This window comes from Entelurus aequoreus, linkage group LG01 (assembly GCF_033978785.1).
Source record: "Entelurus aequoreus isolate RoL-2023_Sb linkage group LG01, RoL_Eaeq_v1.1, whole genome shotgun sequence".
NCBI lineage: Eukaryota > Metazoa > Chordata > Actinopteri > Syngnathiformes > Syngnathidae > Entelurus > Entelurus aequoreus.
Genome location: NC_084731.1, coordinates 9,283,097 through 9,302,465, shown reverse-complemented (window position 1 = coordinate 9,302,465; position 19,369 = coordinate 9,283,097). Strand labels below are relative to the sequence as shown.

Below are 19,369 nucleotides of genomic sequence, written 5' to 3'. Positions count from 1 at the left end.
AAAACACACAAAAAAACCGATACCGATAATAAAAAAACCGATACCGATAATTTCCGATATTACATTTTAACGCATATATCGTCCGATAATATCGGCAGGCCGACATTATCGGACATCTCTATTTAGGACCAAAACAAGTACAACACTAACATAAAATTTGCTTAGTGAGAAGAATTATCTTTGGGGCGGCATGGCGTAGTGGGTAGAGCGCCCGTGTCAGAAACTTGAGGGTTGCAGATTCGCTCCCCGCCTCTTACCATGCCGTTGTGTCCTTGGGCAGGACACTTCACCCTTGCCCCCGGTGCCGCTCACACCGGTGAATGAATGTTGAATGAATGATAGGTGGTGGTCGGAGGGGCCGTAGTCGCAAATTGGCAGCCACGCTTCCGTCAGTCTACCCCAGGGCAGCTGTGGCTACGAAAGTAGCTTACCACCACTAGGTGTGAATGAATGATGGGTTTTTAACATGTAAAGTGACTTTGGGTACTTAGAAAAGCGCTATATAAATCCCAGTTATTATTATTATTATTATTATCAGGCAGAAAATAAGCAAATATCACCCTTACTTAGATTTCAGTTTTTGCAGTGTTGGACAATGAAACACAATCAAGCATATAAAGTCAACATATTTTTCCACTCTCCTGGTACTTGAAGCATGTGTATGACTCACTGATGAGGTGGTTGTCGGCACAGTACATCATGTCCGCAGCATGGATGAAGCTGTAGCCTGAAACCTTCACGCGGAGCTCTGCATCACTGTAACCCAGAACCACCGTTCCTCTGAACAGATTACATTCCAATCAGTTTGTCTTTTCATCGCCGACAGTCAGCAAAATTTAGCAATGACCAATGACAAACGGTTACCTGGTGTCGATGCCGATCGGCGAGAAGTCCAGCGTGTGTTTGCTCTGGAAAATGAGCGTCTTGGAGCGGATCTCCAGAATAGTCGGCGGCTGCAGGGGCGTAGCGATGGCAAACAGAGCAAGCTGTGGAGGAACCTGTGTGCCGTTCTCTGACATGACCTTATGGTTCTGACCATGGAGGAGTTTCAGGCGGCCATGAAAGTTTAGAGCCTGAAGACAAACACAGCACAAAAAGCAACAATGGACCAGGTGTCATAAGTTATCATCTAGTTATTATTTCCTACCAGGAAGCCAGAGGAGTTGTCCAGCAGGCATCGGAACCGGCAGCAGAAGTTTCTTTCTAGGAAAGACGAGTTTTCTGGAGGAATAGCCTGAGGGTCGTAGGTCATCAGGTTGGCGGTGACTTCGCTGCTGCTCTGTTCACCTGCAGCCACAAGGAAAACGTAAGGTCTGCCAGCAGGCAACACATCGATTTTTTTAGGTCAAAACAGATTTGGATGACGCAGAGGCGACTTACTGCTGGCCTCTGTGGTGCCATCTGGCTGGCTGGAATGAGGGTTGAAAGCAAAGTGAAGTTCCTGCCTGAAAAGTGCTCGATCTTCCGCGTGTATCAACTCGAATACACTCTGATGGATGACATCAGACTGTAACACAAAAATACCACAGACCCATTTATACCGTATTTCCTTGAATTGGCGCAGGGAATATAGTATTCGCACGTCTAGAATTACTGCCGGGTCAAACTCGTTTCTCAAAATAATTAACGCACGCTTGGCCTTAACGCCAGTTCATTATTAACGCCGGATCAAATTAGTTTCGCAAAATATTAATTGTATTATCGCATGTCTATCATTTTCGCCGGGTCAAACCCGTTTCGCAAAGTATTTAGCATATGTCTAGAACTTTGTTACGTCACGAGTGACGATTTACCTGTCCATCCATCCATCCATCTTCTTCCGCTTATCCGAGGTCGGGTCGCGGGGGCAGCAGCTTAAGCAGGGAAGCCCAGACTTCCCTCTCCCCAGCCACTTCGTCCAGCTCCTCCCGGGGGATCCCAAGGCGTTCCCAGGCCAGCCGGGAGACATAGTCTTCCCAACGTGTCCTGGGTCTTCCCCATGGCCTCCTACCGGTCGGACGTGCCCTAAACACCTCCCTAGGGAGGCGTTCGGGTGGCATCCTGACCAGATGCCCGAACCACCTCATCTGGCTCCTCTCCATGTGGAGGAGCAGCGGCTTTACTTTGAGGCCCCCCCGGATGGCAAAGCTTCTCACCCTATCTCTAAGGGAGAGCTCCGCCACCCGGCGGAGGAAACTCATTTCGGCCGCTTGTACCCGTGATCTTGTCCTTTCGGTCATAACCCAAAGCTCATGACCATAGGTGAGGATGGGAACGGAGATCGACCGGTAAATTGAGAGCTTTGCCTTCCGGCTCAGCTCCTTCTTCACCACAACGGATCGATTACAGCGTCCGCATTACTGAAGACGCCTCACCGATCCGCCTGTCGATCTCACCATCCACTCTTCCCTCACTCGTGAACAAGACTCCGAGGTACTTGAACTCCTCCACTTGGGGCAGTGTCTCCTCCGCAACCCGGAGATGGCACTCCACCCTTTTCCGGGCGAGAACCATGGATTCTGACTTGGAGGTGCTGATTCTCATCCCAGTCGCTTTACACTCAGCTGCGAACCGATCCAGCGAGAGCTGAAGATCCTGGCCAGATGAAGCCATCAGGACCACATCATCTGCAAAAAGCAGAGACCTAATCCTGCAGCCACCAAACCAGATCCCCTCAACGCCTTGACTGCGCCTAGAAATTCTGTCCATAAAAGTTATGAACAGAATGGGTGACAAAGGGCAGCCTTGGCGGAGTCCAACTCTCACTGGAAACGTGTCCGACTTACTGCCGGCAATGCGGACCAAACTCTGGCACTGATCATACAGGGAGCGGACCACCACAATCAGACAGTCCGATACCCCATACTCTCTGAGCACTCCCCACAGGACTTCCCGAGGGACACGGTCGAATGCCTTCTCCAAGTCCACAAAACACATGTAGACTGGTTGGGCAAACTCCCATGCACCCTCAAGGACCCTGCCGAGAGTATAGAGCTGGTCCACAGTTCCACGACCAGGACGAAAACCACACTGTTCCTCCTGAATCCGAGGTTCGACTATCCGGCGTAGCCTCCTCTCCAGCACACCTGAATAGACCTTACCGGGAAGGCTGAGGAGTGTGATCCCACGATAGTTAGAACACACCCTCCGGTTCCCCTTCTTAAAGAGAGGAACCACCACCCCGGTCTGCCAATCCAGAGGTACCGCCCCCGATGTCCACGCGATGCTGCAGAGTCTTGTCAACCAAGACAGCCCCACAGCATCCAGAGCCTTAAGGAACTCTGGGCGGATCTCATCCACCCCCGGGGCCTTGCCACTGTCCTCATTTTCAAAATAGAGGAAGCTGCTTTCAGTAGTTTGCAATCGCACAAAGGAAAAAAGATAAAGAGCTATTCAGTAGGATTTAAGGTCCAAGCTATTGAATACCGGTACGGTATGCTAAAAACAATAGTAAGCAGCTATGTTTTATTAATATACCATATCTGCGTGTGTTAAATACGGTATGAGTCATTAAATGACTCCCGCCTCCTGGTGGTAGAGGGCGCTAGTGATCCTTCTTGCGACTTCCGGTACTGCAGAAGAAGTGACAACACGCAGCAACAGATTTTTTTTTTTTTTCCTCTCGCCTGAACTTTTAACATGGAGGATTACATACCGGTATCTAGAATAAAACAGTTTTCTAAACTGGACTTTCAATGGAAGCAGGAGGTAATAATTAAAGGAATATCTCCATCGAGACAGAGAGACTTTTAAAACTGAAGAAAGAAAATAAGGAAGACTTCTATAAAAAAGTTATCGATGCTTTTGGTCAGAAGGAGCTGCAAATGGACTCCATTTATAAGTACAGGTAAGACCATAATAACATTTTTTTTTATTAAATGTGCTTTTCATGATGGTATGCTTACATCACACTCAAAGCGCACGCCTAAATTTACCGCATTCCTTTTGGTAAACGCCGGAGTGAGAAGAGGTTTTAAAATAATTAGCGCATGCACGGCCATCCCGCAGGCTTCCGGTAAACGCCGGAGTGACAGGAGGTTTTAAATTAATTAGCGCCCCTGCGGCTATTCAAGGAAATACGGTATACAGTGAGCTTTTTCAATAGCCACATGTGTCTTTCTTCTTTCTGGTTTATTTGAAATAGAGACAGATACAGAAACATAGATATCTGAAACAGTCGTCCAATGCAGTGGTTCTCAACCTTTTTTCAGTGATGTACCCCCTGTGAACATTTTTTTAATTCAAGTACCCCCAGAGCAAAGCATTTTTGGTTGAAAAAGAAAAGAGATTAAAAAAAAGTCAAATACAGCACTATGTCATCAGTTTCTGATTTATTAAATTGTATAACAGTGCAAAATATTGCTCATTTGTTGTGGTCTTTCTTGAACTATTTGGAAAAAAAGATATAAAAATAACTAAAAACTTGTTGAAAAATAAACAAGTGATTCAATTATAAATTAAAGCTGCAAGCAGCGTTGGTCGGGCCCGCATATTTGGCAGGTGTTAGTCCTAAGTGTCCAAAAACTTTTGTCTACTGTTAGTCCTAAGTGTCCCAATACTTTTGTTGACATCAGCGCAGTGGTACAGTGGTTCTATTAAGGCTCGTAAAATCCCAGCAGCATTATCAGCGCAGCGGTTCTTTGAAGGCTCGTAAAATCAAAACCGTAGCACTTATCAAAACTCTGAGTATCCGTCAATCAGAAGGGTTTAATCTCTCTCCTGTAGTAGTTTGAAGCCAAAACGACAAACGCGCTCAGAGGAGATAATGTTTGATGTTTGGTGACCGTTTTTTACAAAAATGTAGTTTTGAAGGCGGGATTGCAAACTTCCTGTTGATTTTTGCTGAAGGATGTCAATCTATGAAATGTAGGTCTAGGTGAGACCTACATAGAAGTTTTTGTTTCATGTCTCTAAGACGTTCCTACCGGAAGTTACAAGCAGTTTTGTCCGTGTTTTCCTCTGAGGAGCAGTTTTGTCTCTGTTTTATTCAAAAATTGCGCTAGAGCGCAATTTTGAGTTTTGGGGTTCATTTTTTTTTTATTAGATCGCAATTTCCACCAGTCCTGATGTGTGTGAAAAGTTTGGTGAGTTTTGAAGTATTTTAAGGGGGTCAAATTACAGCTCAAAGAGGCAAAAGTGACTGTTTTTAGTAATTTTTTGTCTTGAAGGGGAAATTGCCAACTTCCTGTTGGTTTTTGCCCAAGGATGTGAAATTATGAAATGTAGGTCTAAGTGAGACCTACATAGAAGTTTTTGTTTCATGTCTCTACGACCTTCCTAGTGGGAGTTACAGGCAGTTTGTTTTTGTTTTTTCCCTAGGGGGCGCTAGAGCCTTTCTTTGAAGGCTCGTGAAATCAAAACCGTAGCACTTATCAAAACTCTGAGTATCCGTCAATCAGAAGGGTTCAATCGCTCTCCTGTAGTAGTTTGAAGCCAAAACGACAAACGCGCTAAGAGGAGATAATGTTTGATGTTTGGTGACCGTTTTTTTACAAAAATTTAGTTTTGAAGGCGGGATTGCAAACTTCCTGTTGATTTTTGCTGAAGGATGTCAATCTATGAAATGTAGGTCTAGGTGAGACCTACATAGAAGTTTTTGTTTCATGTCTCTAAGACATTCCTACCGGAAGTTACAAGCAGTTTTGTCTGTGTTTTCCTCTGAGGAGCAGTTTTGTCTCTGTTTAATTTGAGTTTTGGGGTTCGTTTTTTTTATTAGATCGCAATTTCCACCAGTCCTGATGTGTGTGAAAAGTTTGGTGAGTTTTGAAGTATTTTAAGGGGGTCAAATTACAGGTCAAAGAGGCAAAAGTGACTGTTTTTAGTCATTTTTTTGTCTTGAAGGGGAAATTGCCAACTTCCTGTTGGTTTTTGCCCGAGGATGTGAAATTATGAAATGTAGGTCTAAGCGAGACCTACATAGAAGTTTTTGTTTCATGTCTCTACGACCTTCCTAGTGGGAGTTACAGGCAGTTAGTTTTTGTTTTTTCCCTAGGGGGCGCTAGAGCGCAATTTAGATTTTTGGGGTTAGGTTTTTTTACTTAAGTGTTTGGGGCACGTTTTTCTATGTGTGTGTAAAATGTGGTGAGTTTTGAAGCATGTTAAGGGGGGCAAAGTAGTGCGCAAAGCTGCGGAATAATAATAATAATAATAATAAAACCTTACAATTTCAATAGTGTCCTTTGTCCCTGTATAAAGGACTCCCTGTGGGAGTCCTTTATACAGGGTACATGCGGACCCTAATAAAGATTTCTACAGATAGAAGTGCCCTCTTTGGGGATTGTAATAGAGATCCATCTGGATTCATGAACTTAATTCTAAACATTTCTTCACAAAAAAAATCAATCTTTAACATCAATATTTATGGAACATGTCCACAAAAAATCTAGCTGTCAACACTGAGTATTGCATTGTTGCAAAAAAATATCTCCCGTACCCCTTGGCATACCTTCAAGTACCCCCAGGGGTACACGTATCCCCATTTGAGAACCACTGGTCCAATGTATGCATCGTAGTGTTTGTAGCCAAAGCTAATTTACAACAACAACAACACAGATCTAACATCATTAAAATAGGAAAATAAAAAGAATGAGGCAAAGAGGAGTCGATAATAATGATAATAGTAACAATACAGACAAAGTGCAAACTAGATAAAAGCCAATAATAATAATTATAATAATTAGAGATGTCCGATAATGGCTTTTTTGCCGATATTCGATATTGTCCAACTCTTAATTACCGATTCCGATATCAACCGATACCGATATATACAGTCGTGGAAGTAACACATTATTATGCCTAATTTTGTTGTGATGCCCCGCTGGATGCATTAAACAATGTAACAAGGTTTTCCAAAATAAATCAACTCAAATTATGCCATATTTATTATTGAAGTCACAAAGTGCATTATTTTTTTTTAACATGCCTCAAAACAACAGCTTGGAATTTGGGACATGCTCTCCCTGAGAGAGCATGAGGAGGTTTAGGTGGGCGGGGCTGAGGTAGGGGGTGTATATTGTAGCGTCCCGGAAGAGTTAGTGCTGCAAGGGGTTCTGGGTATTTGTTCTGTTGTGTTTATGTTGCGTTACGGTGCGGATGTTCTCCCGAAATGTGTTTGTCGTTCTTGTTTGGTGTGGGTTCACAGTGTGGCGCGTATTTGTAACAGTGTTAAAGTTGTTTATACGGCCACCCTCAGTGTGACCTGTATGGCTGTTGACCAAGTATGTGTTGCATTCACTTGTGTGTGTGTAAAAGCCTCATATATTATGTGACTGGGCCGGCACGCTGTTTGTATGGAGGAAAAGCGGACGTAACGACAGATTGTAGAGGTTTTCGGGAGGGGCACTGAAATTCGGGAGTCTCCCGGGAAAATCGGGAGGGTTGGCAAGTATGAGTACACTTCCTCATATTCTAGTACGGCAAAAGAAAGCATGTTCCACAAGGTCAAACGAGCCCCCTCTGGCATCGCACTGTCCCCCCCCCCCCCAAAGGGGCCTGCCCCAATGTTTGAGAATTTGATTTCATTCAACAGATATCATCCACTTCTTCTCAGCAGTCTTTCCCACTCAGTTTCTTCCGACAAATGGCTTTTGTTTGTCTGGTTATCGATGTGCTATTAGCTAATGCTAGCGAGTGAATTGCCGGATGTTAGGCGAATCCTATGGGGTGCATTCTCTCCGCCCAACTAGCCGTGGGGAGGCACTGTTAGAATAATTATGTATAAGTTATCACACAACTCTTATGCTTAAAAGCCGTTGCTATAGTTATTATCAATTGTGCTGAAGTTGTACTTTTCTATCTGCGCAAAGGCACACAACTTGTAATCTTCCATTGCGAGTTGCCTCGCATCAGCAGTTTGTTTCCAGACCCTGCCTGCTGACAGCCAAGGACGGACATCGAGTACCTCAACGCAGACAGGGCGAAATCACGAGTGTCAGCACATTTCCATTCTGAATAATCACGTATTGTGTCCACTGGGGGCTGCTTGCATTACCCCTCCCTTCAGAAGCAGCCTCTGTGATGTTAACTAGGGAACTCCCGAATAAATAGAGGAGCGCGTGGGGCTGTACCTTAGAGCGTAGGGTGTAACTGAGTGTGCAGCCCCAAACGTTTCTCCTCATGAGCAAAATTGAACTCTGTCTCTGCCTGATTCCTTCTTCTTGTCTTGTGTAATAGATAGTTCTGTGTTTGAACCTGACAGGTACAGTATGTGAAACCGGCTTGGAACTCCAAATTTTGCTCACAACTTAAAAAGACTTTGTGGTGATCACAATAGGTATAAAGAGCTATTCACCAAGAGAGTAGTATTTCCGGTTCTGGGTAAAAGGGGACAAGGAAGTCACTAGTCCCTTGGTGAGTAGCTCTCTCTCTATATACCTATTGTGATCACCACACAGGCTCCCCAGAATTCATTATATAAGTTGCTCGTATGCTGAAAAAGGGTGTGCACCCCAGATGTCGACCTTTAGATGTTGTGAAAAACATTGAGCATTAGGGTGTTCTATTCCATGGGGTTGGTTCTTACCTGGTGGAAACCCAGAAAGTCCTGGATTGTGGGCGATGTGTAGAAGACGTAACCTTCAGAGGTCACCACCAACACAAAGCTATTCAGCGCCTACACACCAAACAATTGATTAGACCACCACATCATTTTGAATGGCCCGCGAAAGCCTGGAAATAATATGCATTAATAAAGTGCTTCATCTTTTCTTACTCTATGTACAGTATTCATTCTTTCCATTTTGACAGAAAAAAATACATTTACTTCATGCGATTGCATAACTTTTAAAGGCCTACTGAAATGATTTTTTTTTATTTAAACGGGGATAGCAGATCCATTCTATGTGTCGTACTTGATCATTTTGCGATATTGCCATATTTTTGCTGAAAGGATTTAGTAGAGAACATCGACGATAAAGTTCGCAACTTTTGGTCGCTGATAAAAAAGCCTTGCCTGTACCGGAAGTAGCGTGACGTCACAAGTTGAAAGGCTCCTCACATTTCCCCATTGTTTACACCAGCAGCGAGAGCGATTCGGACTGAGAAAGCGACGATTACCCCATTAATTTGAGCCAGAATGAAAGATTTGTGGATGAGGAAAGTGAGAGTGAAGGACTAGAGTGCAGTGCAGGATGCATCTTTTTTTGCTCTGACCGTAACTTAGGTACAAGCTGGCTCATTGGATTCCACACTCTCTCCTTTTTCTATTGTGGATCACGGATTTGTATTTTAAACCACCTCGGATACTATATCCTCTTGAAAATGAGAGTCGAGAACGCGAAATGGACATTCACAGTGACTTTTATCTCCACGACAACACATCGGCGAAACACTTTAGCTACGGAGCTAACGTGATAGCATCGGGCTTAACTGCAGATAGAAACAAAAGAAATAAGCCCCTGACTGGAAGGATAGACAGAAAATCAACAATACTATTAAACCATGGACCTGTAACTACACGGTTAATGCTTTCCAGCATGGCGAAGGTTAACAATGCTGTTGCTAACGACTCCATTGAAGCTAACTTAGCAACGGGACCTCACAGAGCTATGATAAAAACATTAGCTATCCACCTACGCCAGCCAGCCCTCATCTGCTCATCAACACCCGTGCTCACCTGCGTTCCAGCGATCGACGGAGCGACGAAGGACTTCACCCGATCATCCGTGCGGTCGGCGGCTAGCGTCGGTTAGCGCGGCTGCTATCCAAGTCAAAGTCCTCCTGCTTGTGTTGCTGCAGCCAGCCGCTAATACACCGATTCCACCTACAACTTTCTTCTTTGCAGTCTCCATTGTTCATTAAACAAATTGCAAAAGATTCACCAACACAGATGTCCAGAGTACTGTGGAATTTTGAGATGAAAACAGAGCTTTTTGTATTGGATTCAATGGAGTCCGAATACTTCCGTTTCAACGATTGACGGTATTGGCGGTATAGCTCGGTTGGTAGAGTGGCCGTGCCATCAACCTGAGGGTTGCAGGTTCGATCCCCGCTTCCGCCATCCTAGTCACTGCCGTTGTGTCCTTGGGCAAGACACTTTACCCACTTGCTCCCAGTGCCACCCACACTGGTTTAAATGTAACTTAGATATTGGGTTTTCACTATGTAAAGCGCTTTGAGTCACTAGAGAAAAGCGCTATATAAATATAATTCACTTCACTTCACTTCACGTCACGCGCATACGTCATCATACATAGACGTTTTCAACCGGAAGTTTAGCGGGAAATTTAAAATTGCACTTTATAAGTTATTGGCATGTGTTGCAATGTTAAGATTTCATCATTGATATATAAACTATCAGACTGCGTGGTCGCTAGTAGGGGGTTTCAGTAGGCCTTTAAGCTTCATTATTGTCCAATAATGTAACAAATATATTATCATACATTTATAACATTTATTGTTGAAATAAAAATAAATACAGGTATTGTACTTTCCGGTATATAAGCCGCAATCACAAAAATTTCGAAAAAAATTAGATTTTGCATATATTAGCCGCACTGGACTATAATCCGCAGAATATAGACGCTGTGAAATGAGTTATTTACTTAGAAAGATTTTGTAAATGTTTATTTACTTATAGTACAGGCCAAAAGTTTGGACACACCTTCTAATTCAATGTGTTTTCTTTATGTTCATGACTATTTACATTGTAGATTGTCACATCAAAACTATGAATGAACACATGTGGAGTTATGTACTTAACCAAAAAAGGCGAAATAATTGAAAACATGTTTTATATTCTAGTTTCTTCAAAATAGCCACCCTTTGCTCTGATTACTTTTTCGCACACTCTTGGCATTCTCTCCGTGAGCTTCAAGAGGTAGTCACCTGAAATGGTTTTCACTTCGCAGGTGTGCTTGAAGTCATGGAGAGAATGCCAAGAGTGTGCAAAGCACTAATTAGAGCAAAGGGTGGCTATTTTGAAGAAACTAGAATATAAAACATGTTTTCAGTTATTTCACCTTTTTTTGTAAAGTACATAACTCCACATGTGTTCATGTGGACAATCTACAATGTAAATAGTCATGAAAAGCAGCTACTTTTTTCCTAGGCTTTGAACCCTGCAGCTTATAAAACTGTGTGGCTTATTTGTTGTTTTTTTCGCTGACTGCAGGCTATAACTTAAATAGTTTAAAAATACAAGCAAACACACTGAATACGTTTGTTATTGTTTGTGGTATGGCGCCATCTTTTGGACGAGTTTGCTCAACTTTTGCTTTGAAAATCAGTTTTTACCTTGAAAATCATTTTTTGCCTTAAATCAGTTTTTGCCTTGAAAATCAACTTTTGCTTTGAAAATCAGTTTTTACCTTGAAAATCAGTTTTTACCTTGAAAATCAGTGTTTGCCTTGAAAATCAGTGTTTGCCTTGAAAATCAGTTTTTACCTTGAAAATTAACTTTTGCCTTGAAAATCAGTTTTTGCCTTGATAATCAACTTTTACCTTGAAAATCAGTTTTTGCCTTAAATGAACTTTTACCTTGAAAATTAACTTTTACCCTGAAAATCAGTTTTTACCTTGAAAATCAGTTTTTACCTTGAAAATCAGTTTTTAACTTCAAAATCAGTTTTTGCCTTGAAAATCTACTTTTATCTTGAAAATCAGTCTTTACCTTGAAAATCAGTTTTTACCTTGAAAATCTGTTTTTACCTTAAAAATTAGTTTTTGCCTTGATAATCAACTTTTACCTTGAAAATCAGTTTTTGCCTTGAAAACCAACTTTTACCTTGAAAATCAGTTTTTGCCTTGAAAATCAACTTTTACCTTGATAATCAACTTTTGCCTTGATAATCAACTTTTAGCTTGAAAATCAGTTCTTACCTTGAAAATCAATTTTTACCTTGAAAATCAATTTTTGCCTTGAAAATCAATTTTTGCCTTGACAATCAATTTTTGCCTTGAAAATCAGTGTTTACCTTGAAAATCAGTGTTTGCCTTGAAAATCAGTTTTTACCTTGAAAATTAACTTTTACCTTGAAAATCAGTTTTTGCCTTGATAATCAACTTTTACCTTGAAAATCAGTTTTTGCCTTAAATGAACTTTTACCTTGAAAATTAACTTTTACCCTGAAAATCAGTTTTTACCTTGAAAATCAGTTTTTACCTTGAAAATCAGTTTTTAACTTCAAAATCAGTTTTTGCCTTGAAAATCTACTTTTACCTTGAAAATCAGTCTTTACCTTGAAAATCAGTTTTTACCTTGAAAATCTGTTTTTACCTTAAAAATTAGTTTTTGCCTTGATAATCAACTTTTACCTTGAAAATCAGTTTTTGCCTTGAAAATCAACTTTTACCTTGAAAATCAGTTTTTGCCTTGAAAATCAACTTTTACCTTGAAAATCAGTTTTTGCCTTGATAATCAACTTTTGCCTTGATAATCAACTTTTAGCTTGAAAATCAGTTCTTACCTTGAAAATCAATTTTTACCTTGAAAATCAATTTTTGCCTTGAAAATCAATTTTTGCCTTGACAATCAATTTTTGCCTTGAAAATCAGTTTTTGCCTTGAAAATCAGGTTTTACCTTGAATATCACCTTTTACCTTGAAAATCACCTTTTACCTTGAAAATCACCTTTTACCTTGAAAATCAACTTTTGCCTTGATAATCAACTTTTACCTTGAAAATCAACTTTTGCCTTGATAATCAACTTTTACCTTGAAAATCAGTTTTTACCTTGAAAATCAGTTTTTGCCTTGAAAATCAGTTTTTGCCTTGAAAATCAACTTTTGCTTTGAAAATCAGTTTTTACCTTAATAATCAACTTTTACCTTGAAAATCAGTTTTTGCCTTGAAAATCAACTTTTACCTTGAAAATCTGTTTTTGCCTTGATAATCAACTTTTACCTTGAAAATCAGTTTTTACCTTGAAAATCAGTTTTTTACCTTGAAAATCAGTTTTTACCTTGATAATCAACTTTTACCTTGAAAATCAGTTTTTGCCTTGAAAATCAACTTTTACCTTGAAAATCAGTTTTTGCCTTGAAAATCAACTTTTACCTTGAAAATCTGTTTTTGCCTTGATAATCAACTTTTACCTTGAAAATCAGTTTTTGCCTTGATAATCAACTTTTGCCTTGATAATCAGGTTTTACCTTGAATATCACCTTTTACCTTGAAAATCAACTTTTGCCTTGATAATCAACTTTTACCTTGAAAATCAGTTTTTACCTTGAAAATCAGTTTTTACCTTGAAAATCAGTTTTTACCTTGATAATCAACTTTTACCTTGAAAATCAGTTTTTGCCTTGAAAATCAACTTTTACCTTGAAAATCTGTTTTTGCCTTGAAAATCAACTTTTACTTTGAAAATCTGTTTTTGCCTTGAAAATCAACTTTTACCTTGAAAATCTGTTTTTGCCTTGATAATCAACTTTTACCTTGAAAATCAGTTTTTGCCTTGATAATCAACTTTTGCCTTGATAATCAACTTTAGCTTGAAAATCAGTTTTTGCCTTGAAAATCAGTTTTTGCCTTGAAAATCAATTTCTGCCTAGAAAATCAGTTTCTGCCTTGAAAATCAGTTTTTGCCTTGAAAATCACCTTTTACCTTGAAAATCAACTTTTGCCTTGATAATCAACTTTTACCTTGAAAATCAGTTTCTGCCTTGAAAATCAGTTTTTACCTTGAAAATCAGTTTTTAGCTTGAAAATCAGTTTTTTCCTTGAAAATCAGTTTTTACCTTGAAAATCAACTTTTGCCTTGAAAATCAACTTTTACCTTGAAAATCTGATTTTACCTTGAAAATCAGTTTTTACCTTGAAAATCAGTTTTTAACTTGAAAATCAGTTTTTGCCTTGAAAATCAACTTTTGCTTTGAATATCAGTTTTTACCTTGAAAATCAGTTTGCTGCATTGCTCTTGTGTACAGGCTGAGCTATGAACCTACCGGAAGTACACTTCCCGTTTAGTCTTCTTGCTGTCCAAAGCTTTTCTACTCATATGGATTCTTCATTATCTCTCCAAGCAACATTCGAAAATTTTACAGTGTAACTAAATACATTTTTACTTATCAAACCGTCTCATGCGTGATGTCTGTTGGAGTGTTTTTATTTGTATGTTTCCTTTGGTAATGTAATGAAACTAGCGTCGTTAGCATTAGCTACTATGCTAGCACGTTTACGAGTGTCTTTGTTACTAACTTACAATAACATTATTTTTGTATGGTTTCAATAATGTAAATTCACCACAACGTCACCGTGGAGTTATTGAGTCTGTTTAGCTGATTTGAAAGGTAGCTTTCGCAGCTAGTGGGTCTATGACGATGACTTCTGTTTTGTTTGATCAGCCGTTTTACTGCCGTGTTACAGACGCCATTTGGAAACAATTAAGGTATTTTATTCAACATTTACTAAATGTTTCTGTGTAAATAACCCATTTCACAACGTATTCATCGAACAGTGTTTATGTTGTGTACAAGGTGTTTTTATAATATGTATGAACAATACAGTAATATGCTGTACATTTTACTGTAAAATTCTGACTGAGCTTCAAATTCATCTTAAAATCTAGATATATATATATATATTTTTTAAGTGTATGTAAAAAAAATACATATAATAATCAAATGCATAGGCCATTAGGTAATATCATGAGGCAAATCTTTCGTATTCATCTATATTCACTCTTACAAACGGCCCTTTTAGGGCAGCCATAATTGCGACGTGGCCCTCAATGGAAACAAGTTTGACGTAGAGGATCCATCAGACCTCACCTGGAGGAGCAGGTCCCCCTCTGAGAAGCGAATCCCATCAATGGAAGTCACCAGGGCGGTGGTCGGTGTGGATGTGCTCTGGACTTCTTCCTCCACCATGAGGCTGGGATGGCTGTGCCAGCTTGACCTAGTTGGTCCATTCTTGAGGGTGGCTGTCATGTGAAGAGATAAAGAATGATTTTAGGTTACTTTCACTGTGCAGAGCAGGGGCTCTCCAACTAACTTAAGCTGCATTTAAAAGTCACCTAATCGTTAAGAAAATCGTTGACTAATCGTCCATCAAAATAATCGTTGGTTGCATCAAACAACATAATGCTTTTGTGTAGTTTTTTGCACTATTGACTGTATTTTGCATATGTACTAAAAGAGAATAATTGTGGTACTTTGTTGGCATTGGAACATTTGTTTTGATTATAATCAAGATTGTTAAATTGTTCACATATAGGTTCGTTTTGTAACTTTGTATAACATATTACAGGCAAAATTTCAGAAACAAGTAAAAAGGATCAGTATCTTGTTCCCGTTGACACTGGTGTATTAATGTGAATTTGTATTGATTGATTGAGACTTGTATTAGTAGGTTGCACAGTGAAGTACATATTCCGTACAATTGACCACAAAATGGTAACACCCCAATAAGTTTTTCAACTTGTTTAAGTCGGGGTCCACTTAAATTGATTCATGATACAGATATATACTATCATATATACTATCATCATAATACAGTCATCACACAAGATAATCACATTGAATTATTTACATTATTTACAATCAGGGGTGAGGAGGGGGGCGGGGGGGTAGGATATGGACATCAAGTAGTGGACATAGAGAGAGAGAGAGAGAGAGAGAGAGAGAGAGAGAGAGAGAGAGAGAGAGAGAGAGAGAGAGAGAGAGAGAGAGAGAGATCAGAAGGCATAAGAAAAAGTATCCGCATTTGATTGTTTACATTTGATTATTAACAATCCGGGGAGGGTGTTAGTTTAGGGTGGTAGCTGCCTGGAGGTGAACTTTTATTGCGGTTTTGAAGGAGGATAGAGATGCCCTTTCTTTTATACCTGTTGGGAGCGCATTCCACATTGATGTGGCATAGAAAGAGAATGAGTTAAGACCTTTGTTAGATCGGAATCTGGGTTTAACGTGGTTAGGGGAGCTCCCCCTGGTGTTGTGGTTATGGCGGTCATTTACGTTAAGGAAGTAGTTTGACATGTACTTCGGTATCAGGGAGGTGTAGTGGATTTTATAGACTAGGCTCAGTGCAAGTTGTTTAACTCTGTCGTCCACCTTGAGCCAGCCCACTTTGGAGAAGTGGGTAGGAGTGAGGTGTGATCTGGGGTGGAGGTCTAGAAGTAACCTGACTAGCTTGTTCTGAGATGTTTGGAGTTTAGATTTGAGGGTTTTGGAGGTGCTAGGGTACCAGGAGGTGCATGCGTAATCGAAAAAGGGTTGAACGAGAGTTCCCGCCAGAATCCTCATGGTGCTTTTGTTGACCAGAGAGGAGATCCTGTAGAGAAATCTCGTTCGTTGGTTAACCTTTTTGATTACCTTGGTTGCCATTTTATCACAGGAAAGATTAGCCTCTAGAATGGAACCTAGGTAGGTGACCTCATCTTTCCTGGTGATAACAATGTCACCCACTTTTATAGTGAAGTCATTGACTTTCTTAAGGTTGATGTGGGACCCAAACAGGATGGATTCCGTTTTACCCAAGTGTATGGATAGCGTGTTGTCAGCGAGCCAGGAAGGAAGGAAGGAATGTTTGGTGGTGGTTGGAGCAAATTGGCAGCCACGTTTCTGTCCATTTACCCCAGGGCAGCTGTGGGACTACAGATGTAGCTTACCACTATTAATGTGTGAATGTGGACTGAATGAATGATGGGTTCTCAGTTCTCAGGGTAAAGCGTTTTGAGTGTCCAGAAAAACGCTATATAAACATACACTGCAAAAACTGAAATATAAGTAAGATGAAATATCTCAAATAAGGGTGATATTTGCTTATTTTCTGTCCGTTAAGATAATTCTTCTCACTAAGCAGATTTGATGTTAGCGTGTTTTACTTGTTTTAAGTGTTTTGGTCCTAAATGATCTCAGTAAGATATTACAGCTTGTTGCTGAGATTTGATGACCTATACCAGGGGTCGGCAACCCAAAATGTTGAAAGAGCCATATTGGAGCAAAAATACAAAAACAAATCTGTCTGGAGCCGCAACAAATTAAAAGCCATATTACATACAGATAGTGTGTCATGAGATATAAATTGAATTGAGATGACTTAAAGGAAACTAAATGAGCTCAAATATAGCTACAAATGAGGCATAATGATGCAATATGTACATACAGCTAGCCTAAATAGCATGTTAGCATCGATTAGCTTGCAGTCATGCAGTGACCAAATATGTCTGATTAGCACTCCACACAAGTCAATAACATCAACAAAACTCACCTTTGTGCATTCACGCACAACGTTAAAAGTTTGGTGGACAAAATGAGACAGAAAAAGAAAGTGGCATAAAACACGTCCTAGAAAGTCGGAGAAAGTTATACATGGAAACAAACTAAGGTGAGTTCAAGGACCGCCAAAATTAGTAGGACAAAACGGCGCTTGCCAAATACTCGAATCAGTGAAGCATGTTTAATGTAAACAGTGTGATTTATAACAATTAGGGAGGTTTGTGTCATGTTTGTCCTCCTACAGAAACCATATTAAAACAAAAACAATTTTTTTTTTCCCCGCATCTTTTTCCATTTTTCATACATTTTTGAAAAAGCTTCAGAGAGCCACTAGGGCGGCGCTAAAGAGCCACATGCGGCTCTAGAGCCGCGGGTTGCCGACCCCTGACATATATTGAGTAAAACATGCTTGAAACTAGAATATCAAGTGTTGCAAAGCTGTGTCATCAACACTCACAAGTATAAAACTACTTTTTTAAAGTAATCATTTCTTATTTCAAGCATGAAAAAAAAAATCATGACTTTGACACAATTGTGTCTCATAATTAAAACAGATGACAGCCAAATGGACTTTGCCGTTTTATTTTCAATGAAACAATAGAAAACACGTACTCATATAGTAGTACAGTTGGCACAGTACAGTAAACTGACAGTTAATATTGAAACATTTAACATTTGACTTTTCTAACTATTTTGAACAGAAATAGTTCATGCACATTCAGATGAATTCTTCAAAATTACAATAAAAAATGTTTTGGCCGAGAGCCGGGCTGTATATATGCGCACTAATTGACTGAAAGAGCACACACTTGGTGCGATTATGTCATGTTATCCATGGAAAAATGCATTTTTAGACCATATGATTTGCCTGAGCGGCTAGGAGACCCCGTGAGTAACAAGCGCTTGCCTTGTTGCCTTTCCATTAAGAACAATAAATTAGTTTTTAGTATAAGTTTGCTGGTTTCAAGAAATGTAATGCCGAGCGCATATCATTATGTCAAGATAATGGCACTAGCATTTACTTCATTTAAGAATATTTTTCAACATTTTGAGCAAAAAGGTCTCTTTTTTTTTTTGTATCAAGAAAAGTGCACTTGTTATTAGTGAGAATATACTTATTTTAAGGTATTTTTGGGTTCATTGAGGTTAGCTAATTTTACTTGTTTTGGAAAATCTTGACAAGCCAAATTTTCTTGTTCTATTGGCAGATAATTTTGCTTAGTTCAAATAAAATACCCCTCATTTTTGTATTTTTTTCCCTTGTTTTTGAACACTGACTTTTTTGCAGTGTACACCATTATTACTATAATTATTGGTATCAACATTTGCAGTATCACCCACCCCTAACGGAGTCCATCTTAGCTTCTTCCGACTCTGGGCTAAATGCAGATTACAGACATAACCACAAAATTACCCGTTGGCCTGAACGGGCTGAAGTGGGCATGCAACTATTTTTGAAAGACAAGTACGGTGTGGTGGATGAAGGCCACAGACCAACTCACTTGAGCTGCTTTTCTCATTTCTTGTTGTGCTGAACGGAATCATCAGTATGGTAATGTACATGGTTTCACAGCCATTACCTGTCACGTCTGATTGTGTGTGCTGGCGATGAACCCCTCTAACTCTGACCCGCTTAGGTCGATAACCCCAGCTTCATGAAATGGGTTTCCATGGCATCTAAGCCATACATCACCAGGTCCAATGCAAAGCGTGGTATGCAGTGGTGTCGGTCCGTGGACCAATTGGTACCGGGCCGCAGCCGCACAAGAAGTTAAAAAAAAAAAAAAAAAAAAAAAAAAAAAAAATTAAAATTAAATCAACATAAAAAACACAATATATACATTATATATATCAATATAAATCAATACAGTCTGCAGGGATACAGTCCGTAAGCACACATGATTGTATTTCTTTATGACAAAAAAAATAAAAAATAAATAAAAATTAAAATTAAATCAACATAAAAAACACAATATATACATTATATATCAATATAAACCAATACAGTCTGCAGGGATACAGTCCGTAAGCACACATGATTGTATTTCTTTATGACAAAAAAAAATAAAATAAAATAAAAATTAAAATTAAATCAACATAAAAAACACAATATATACATTATATATCAATATAAATCAATACAGTCTGCAGGGATACAGTCCGTAAGCACACATGATTGTATTTCTTTATGACAAAAAAAAAAAAAAAAAAAAAAATTTTTTTTTTTTTATTA

At 39.6% G+C, this 19,369-nt stretch overlaps 1 protein-coding gene across 2 annotated transcripts in view; it reads right to left on the bottom strand.

Moving 5' to 3' along the window:
• The window catches only part of LOC133647980 (aryl hydrocarbon receptor-like), a 103,987-nt gene that overhangs the window by 14,999 nt on the left and 69,619 nt on the right, over positions 1–19,369 (bottom strand). For both annotated transcript variants that reach the window (XM_062043754.1, XM_062043745.1), the window contains exons 3-8: positions 14,689–14,840; positions 8,501–8,590; positions 1,381–1,507; positions 1,148–1,287; positions 865–1,073; positions 671–780 (exon numbers count right to left, since the gene is read on the bottom strand). In XM_062043754.1, coding sequence (XP_061899738.1) covers positions 671–780; positions 865–1,073; positions 1,148–1,287; positions 1,381–1,507; positions 8,501–8,590; positions 14,689–14,840 — 828 coding nt within the window. The remainder of the gene's footprint in view (positions 1–670; positions 781–864; positions 1,074–1,147; positions 1,288–1,380; positions 1,508–8,500; positions 8,591–14,688; positions 14,841–19,369) is intronic.